The 7,168-nt window shown below is 58.2% G+C and overlaps 1 protein-coding gene across 1 annotated transcript; it reads left to right on the top strand.

Annotated features, from left to right (window-relative positions):
• Positions 1–201: 201 nt before the first annotated feature.
• On the top strand, positions 202–6,833 carry LOC102094386 (parathyroid hormone/parathyroid hormone-related peptide receptor-like). Its single transcript, XM_065039447.1, has 13 exons — positions 202–764; positions 1,551–1,656; positions 2,125–2,235; positions 2,329–2,450; positions 2,602–2,696; positions 3,080–3,275; positions 3,707–3,860; positions 4,009–4,069; positions 4,579–4,645; positions 4,915–5,009; positions 5,351–5,492; positions 5,583–5,624; positions 6,108–6,833. The coding sequence occupies exons 1-13, from the start codon at positions 702–704 to the stop codon at positions 6,456–6,458; spliced, it is 1,605 nt and encodes a 534-aa protein (XP_064895519.1). The 5' UTR covers positions 202–701; the 3' UTR covers positions 6,459–6,833.
• Positions 6,834–7,168: the final 335 nt, after the last annotated feature.

Genomic DNA, 7,168 nt, shown 5'->3' with positions numbered 1-7,168 from the left:
AAAAACAAAAAACCAAACCTAAAATGTTTTGCTAACTGCAAACTCAGAGCCTGGGTCAGACTTCACCTGCGGTGGGAATGAAATTGCCCCTGAGCGTTGCTGCCTCCCCACCAGCCAGAATCCACCCGACACGCAGCCGCCCCGCTGCTGAACAACCTCACCTTAACTCCATCCTCATTCCCCATCGTCCTTCGGCTCCTGGAGCGGTGGGGGGGACACCGGGACAAATGACAAATGAGCCAGCGGGCAGCGAGAGGAGTTTCTGAAAAGAGAAGCGGAATCCGCTTTGAATGAAGAGGATTTTAGCACCTAGGGCTGAGCCAATAAAACTCAGCTGTCCCCATCCGAACGGGACTTGTTTGCGCATTCTCTGGGAGCTGCTTAAAGCAGGAGAGACGCAGAGACCGACCAGCAGCAGGAATGGTGGGGGGAGAAACCCAAAACCCCCTTTCCCGTTGAGCAGCTCCCTGTAGCAGAGCCGGGACGGGGCACGCAGCCCCGGGGACACGCTGTGTCCCTGTCACCACCTCGCCGCGACGGGGACCGGGACGCTGCTCCCAGAAGATGCTGTGTGCTGCCCAAGGCACCGGCTCTCTCCACCCACCCCCTGCGGCCCCGGCCTGGCAGCGGGTCCCCAGGTGAAGGAGTCGCCTTCTCCAGCTCTGGCCCTGCGGTCCCCACCCGAGCGACACGGCGGGACCATGGGGGGACCCGTCGCGGCCGTGCTGCTCTGCTGCTGCCTCTGGAGCTCCGCATGGGCTCTGGTAAGTCTGAGCGGCTCCATGGGCTCCTCCAGTCCCTCTCCTGGTTTTAAATAGTGTTAATTGCATCCCCCGGCTGCACGTCGCGCTCCGCAGAGCTGCCGGGCGGGAGCTGGGGGAAGCGGGGAGCATCTCACTCCTGCTAAAAGCACAGATACACTGCGCCGTGGTGGATTTTGCATTGCTTGGATGCCCCCGGTGCGCGGTTCGCTGCCTCCGAGGTGTCAGGGGCACAGAAGCCCGACATGCGGCTGAGTTTTAGCACAGACACATGATGGAGCGGCTGAGGGAGCTGGGGGTTCAGCTGGAGAACAGGAGCTGAGGGGAGACCTTCTGATCTCTGAACTGCCTGAAAGGAGCTTGGAGCCAGGGGGGTCGGGCTCTGCTCCCCAGGAACAAGCGCCAGGAGCAGAGGAAACGGCCTCAAGTTGCCCAGGGGAGGTTGAGGTTGGATGTGGGAACAATTTCTTCCCCAAAGGGCTGTGGGGCATTGGAACAGGCTGCCCAGGGCAGTGCTGGAGTCACCATCCCTGGAGGGCTGGACAGACGGACATGAGGTTCTCAGGACATGGGGCAGTGCCAGGGGTGGGTTATGGTTGGACTTGATCTTAAAGGGTTTTTCCAACCAAAATGATTCTATTATGTACCCGAAGCTGCACAAACCTGACCTGCCCGGGGAGGGCTGGGGGGTCCAGCCGTGCTGTGGCTGCTCCGGCAGCTTTTCCTCCAGCACATCCATGTTCCGCTCGTCTCCTCTCTCCCCTGCCCGTCTCTTCTTTGTCTTGGCAGGTTGACCCCGATGACGTCCTCACAAAAGAAGAACAGATCTATCTCCTGGTGGAAGCCAAGGAGAAATGTCACAGAGACATAAAAGCCCAGCTGGAGAAGATCAAAGGTAGCGTCCCTCCCCTGCGCACGGGTCAGCGGGTGCCCGTGGAGCTGGGAAACACTGTCCCCTCCCATGGGAGCAGGATGGGGACAGGGACATGTGGCTACCGAGGGTCTGTGGAGCTGCTGGTGCTGTGGCTTCTCTGGGCATAATTAGTGCTGATTAAATCATCACACTGATTAGCCAGTGCTGGCTGCACCATTTCCAGTTTGTCCATTGCAAATGGGAGCTGTGGAGGGGCCTCAGCCCCCCAGGAGGTGGGATGATGTGGGATGGGATGGGATGGGATGGGATGGGATGGGATGGGATGGGATGGGATGGGATGTGTCTACCTCCCCAGCCCCCCTGCTCTGCGATCAGGGCTGATCATGTGGCAGCAATTTTTCCCCACCCTGGTCCAGCTTGGTGAACCTGAAGGTCACAACGTGGCTCTATTTGGAGCCCAAGCAAGATGTGTCTCTGCTCTTTGGCCAGACACCAGCTGCCTTCCGGAGTGGGACGGGATTATCTGCTGGCCGAAGGGCTCCCCCAGCCAGGAGGTGTCTGTCCCCTGCCCCGACTACATCTATGACTTCAACCACCGAGGTGAGCGCTGGGTGACGATGCTCCACCAAGTGGGGATGTATCTGGGCTTCCTGCGGCTCCTGCTGCCGTCACTGCGCCCGTTGCTGTCCCCAGGTCACGCCTACAGGTACTGCAGCGCCTCGGGGACATGGGCCATGGCTCTCAGCATCAACAAGACCTGGGCTAATTACACCGAATGCGCTCTGCTCTTCTCCGAGAGCCGGAGCCATGAGAAGGTGACATTGCTGGGCAAAGGGGTTTGGGATGGGGGCTGGGGAAGCACTCGGGACAGCCCGGAGGAATTTCTGGGAGCATGGGGCTCTTTCCCTCTGCTCCCAAAAAGCCCAGGGCTGCAGAGGGGTGCTGAGCACAGCCCTTCTCTTCCAGGAGGTGTTCGACCGCCTGCACCTGATGTACACCATCGGCTACTCCATCTCCCTGGCCTCCCTCATTGTCGCCGTCTGCATCCTCTCGTACTTCAAGTAAGGAGGAGCTGAACCCCCATCCCCACGTGAGGGGAGAACCGTCCTCACCCCATTGCCCACGCACACAACACCCCGAGGGGGAAACGGCCCTTCAGGGAACGGGAACTGGCCCCAAACCCCAGCACAAACATCAGAGCACTTCCAAAGCCCCCAAACACCCCCGTTTCTTTGATTCCTTCATATGACCAGCTCCTCATCTGCTCCATCCTGCTCTTGAGGGGCTTCACACCCCAACTTGCCCCCAGATCTGGCTTCTGTGGCCATGGGAGGGCTGACACCTCGGAGCTCACCTTCTCTGGGACCCCCCATTGCCTGAGCCCATGTGTGAGGAGTTTGTTGGGCAGCCGGGACGGGGCTCGTGTCACGTCTCTTCTCCGTAGGCGCCTGCACTGCACACGCAACTACATCCACATCCACCTCTTCGCCTCCTTCATCTGCCGGGCCGTGAGCATCTTCGTGAAGGACGTGGTGCTCTACTCGGGCACGCTGGCCAGCGAGACGGACAAGATGCGGGAGGATGATTTCAAGGCAGAAATGGGTCCCTCGCCAGGACAACGGAACCACCTGGGAAGTGGTGCATTGAGACCGGAGGCAGGATCACGGGAAAAAAGGGATTTAGGAGCCCTGGTGCATGGGGAATGCGCTTGGGACCGTCCCAGATTGGGGCTGCGCTGCTCAGGGGTGATGGGGAGGGGTGAACCTACAGCTTCTCCCCATCCTGGTGCCACCATAGGGATGAGATCTACAGAGGACACGGGTCTTGCAGCCTGTCTGAGCTCAGAGCGCGCTGATGAGGGACACACCTCTCCTGGGGAAAGACCTGGAGCATCTGCTCTACCTCCGATGCTGGTGGAGCTCTGGTGGCCTGGAGCTGCTCCCTGCGAGAGGAGGGACATGAACCACGCACGGGGCACAGCCTGGGCATTGCTGGCCAGAGAGCCAAAGCCACCAGGTTTTGCCCACAGGGGCAGCCTGAGATGGGCACCTCTCTGTCTCCGCACCCACAGGTTGGCTGCAAGGTTGTGGTGACTCTCTTCCTCTATTTTCTGGCCACCAACCACTACTGGATCCTGGTGGAAGGTCTCTACCTGCACAGCTTGATCTTCATGGCCTTCCTCTCCAATGAAAACTACCTATGGGTCCTCATCATCATCGGCTGGGGTAAGCAGGGACCCCAACCCAGCGCCGTGGCCACTGAGACCGTGGCTGAGCAGCACCAAGCACCCAGATAAGGGCAGGGGATGCAGTCGGTTGGGGTTGCGAACGTGATGCTCCATCGCGTCCCTCACTCTGGTTCCTGCCCCTCCAGGTCTCCCCGCGGTGTTCGTGTCGGTCTGGGCCAGCGTCAGGGCCTCCCTGGCAGATACGCAGTACGTGGGTCCAACTTCTCCAACCGTCCTTTGCGGGGGGAAAACATCTGTGGGCGCCAGAACTTTGGAAAATGAAATTTTCCTAGAAGAACAAGAGGACTGAACACACACGCAAGGCTGGTTCATAAAACTGTCAGTAATCCAGACCAATAGTGGTTTTGTTTGTGTTTGGGAGGAAGCTGGGTGCAGGTTTACACCCTAAATTGGTCAATCAACAGTGCAAAGGTGAATACTATAGGGCATGTTCTAAAGTGTTTTAAAAGGAGAAAGGCCACCAAACATACAGCAGGAGTTTCAGATCAGTTGGCCAAGGAACCCTCAGGAACGTTGATGTCAATTTAAAACTGGTGTGTAGCACCATGGTGGCTATGAATGCTGCTGTTGGGTCAGGATCTGCACGGGTGGGAGGACGGGGACGGTGGCTGGGGACACGGGGAGCCATCAGCCGGTGGTTTTCCTTACCGGGGATTTCAGGTTTCTCCAAGGCGTTTCTTTGCTCATCTCTTCAGGTGCTGGGACCTCAGCGCAGGGAACATGAAGTGGATTTATCAGGTCCCCATCTTGGCCGCCATCGTGGTAAGAATCCCATGGCTGAGCCTCCTAATCCTTTTTGGGGAAAGAGGATTGAGAGAGACCCAGAGCGTTCGCTTGTGGTCACCGAGGCTGTGTCCCAGCCACCCCAGCACCTGGGAGGGCCCGTGTGATGCAGAGGGATCCAGGACACTGGACCACAGCATCACCTGCGTGTCCCTGCGTGGGGCTCACCCAGAACGGCCCGTCCTCATCCCGGGGGCTGCTCGGGCAGACCCAGAGTTACCGCGGGCAACAAAACCATCTGTCGGCAGGTGAACTTCTTCCTCTTCCTCAACATCGTCCGGGTGTTGGCTTCCAAGCTCTGGGAGACGCACACGGGGAAGCTCGACCCCCGGCAGCAGTACAGGCAAGTGTCCCGGCTCTGCTCTGGCTCATTTTCTGTCCGTTGAGCTGATTTGGGTCCCCAGAGGGTTGTGAATGAAGAGCAGAGGCACAGGAACGGCTGCAGGAGCGAGGGGAGGTGGTGAGACGATGGCAACCAGCACTTCTGGCAGCTTGGTTTGTGTGGAACAGCAGGTTCAGGAGTTCAAGCTCTGAACCCTTCTCCTGCTCGATGGGATGCGATAGTTACACACAAACAAGCCAAAGTGGTTGCCCTTTCTGTTAGGATGCTTGCCCACATCTGCAAGGGGGCTGCCGGCTGGCTGGCTGGTCCTTGCTAATGGCTCGGAGCGTTTCTCCTCTCAGGAAGCTGCTGAAGTCCACGCTGGTGCTGATGCCGCTTTTCGGAGTCCACTATGTGGTGTTCATGGCCATGCCCTACACCGAGGTCTCCGGGGTCCTGTGGCAGATCCAGATGCACTACGAGATGCTCTTTAACTCCTCTCAGGTGCGTCGACACGGGGCTGCTGTTCCAAACACCGAGCACGCGGACAGGACCGCGGCTCAGGACTCAAACTCCCCCTCTCTCTCTTGGCAGGGTTTCTTTGTGGCTTTTATCTACTGCTTTTGCAATGGGGAGGTAAGTGAGAAGCATGAGCAGCTGAGCTCCCTGATCCAGCCCCTTTAGGGTCAGGGAATGGTTTTAAACTAAAGGAGGGAGATTGAGGCTGGACATGAGGAAGGAATTGTTGCCCTGAGGGTGGTGAGAGCCTGGCCCAGGTTCTCAGAGAGGTGGTGGATGAACCATCCATGGAGACATCCCAGGCCAGGCTGGACGGGGCTCTGAGCACCCTGAGCTGGTGAAGATGTCCCTGCTCATGGCAGGGGGGGCACTGGGGAGCTGGAGAGGTCCCTCCAACCCAAACTATTCTGTGATTCCATGATTATATGAGAAAAGTTAACTCAGAGCGCTCAGGCTGGGATAGCCAGAGAGAAAATTCAGATCCATCCCTCTCAGTAGGATTCAGAAGGGAAATAAAAGCACTAAGAGCAGAAAGCACGGGGAGCGATGCCTGTTCTGCTGGCTCTGGACACCAGCAGCCCTCTCGGATCTCTCGCTCAGGTGCAGGCGGAGATCAAGAAAGCCCGTTTTCGGAGGAGCCTGGCGCTGGACTTCAAGCAGAAGGCCCGTGCCACCAGCGCGGCGGGGAGCTGCTGCTACGGGGGGCTGGCGTCCCACGGCACCACGAGCTTCAGCGTGAGCCTGGCGGGGCGAGGGGCGGCGAACCCGCCGCCGCGGGGGCTGCTGCTCCCTGCCCGTGCCAGCCTGCCGGGCTCCTTCGCCTTGGAGAATGTTGTGTCCTGTCCGGGCCAGGAGATGAGGCAGAAAGGCTGTGGGGAAAACACAGTGGACTTAACGGACCTGACTCAGCGTCACCCCAACCTCAACAAAGAGCTGGAGACGATGCTGTGAGGGGTGTGTTGCCCATCTGGACATCCAGCTGTGCCCGGGAAGATGCTGATCCTCATGCTTTGGGCTCCTTTTTCTCTTGCATGGAGAGCTGGGGTAGTGGGGAGCAGTTGCAACAACACAGTTCCCTTTCCCTCATACCTGTGTGCAAAGGGACCGTGTGTTCTCACTCCTACCTTCCTGGCCTAAAAATGAGCAGCCGTTTCGAAACCTCATTTCCTTCTGCAGCTGATTGATGTGATGTCTGTGCATGCAAAGTCTTGAATCATCACCATAAAACAATCCTCCAGGCTCAGTCTTACCTCAACAGTCTGGAAAGTGAGTTCAGCTCCAGGATGTATAAAGCTGATTTACTGAGCCCGTAGTCCCAATGTCTGATTTCCCTATTTAGCACCAGTTCCTGTGTTGTACAGCCTGGGGCAGGCAGAGTGAAGAATATAGAATCATTTTGGTTGGAAAAGACCTTTAAGATCAAGTCCAACCGTTCCCCAGCCCTGTCTCTGCCCCGTGTCCCTGAGAACCTCATGTCTGTCTGTCCAGCCCTCCAGGGCTGGTGGCTCCAGCACTGCCCTGGGCAGCCTGTTCCAATGCCCCACAGCCCTTTGGGGAAGAAATTGTTCCCACATCCAACCTCAACCTCCCCTGGCGCAACTTGAGGCCGTTTCCTCTCATCCTAAGACTGCCCGCAGAGCAGTTCTGCCTCTCACCCTGCC

This window comes from Columba livia, chromosome 23, assembly GCF_036013475.1.
Source record: "Columba livia isolate bColLiv1 breed racing homer chromosome 23, bColLiv1.pat.W.v2, whole genome shotgun sequence".
NCBI classification, from domain to species: Eukaryota; Metazoa; Chordata; class Aves; order Columbiformes; family Columbidae; genus Columba; species Columba livia.
The sequence above is the reverse complement of the archived record's forward strand: the minus strand, read 5'-3'. Positions and strand labels throughout refer to the sequence as shown.

Coding starts and splice junctions, on each gene's coding strand:
- LOC102094386 (XM_065039447.1), top strand. CDS start 702: ATGGGGGGACCCGTCGCGGCCGTGCTGCTCTGCTGCTGCCTCTGGAGC. Junction 765..1,550: donor GGAGCTCCGCATGGGCTCTG/GTAAGTCTGAGC, acceptor TTGTCTTGGCAG/GTTGACCCCGATGACGTCCT. Junction 4,646..4,914: donor CCATCTTGGCCGCCATCGTG/GTAAGAATCCCA, acceptor ATCTGTCGGCAG/GTGAACTTCTTCCTCTTCCT.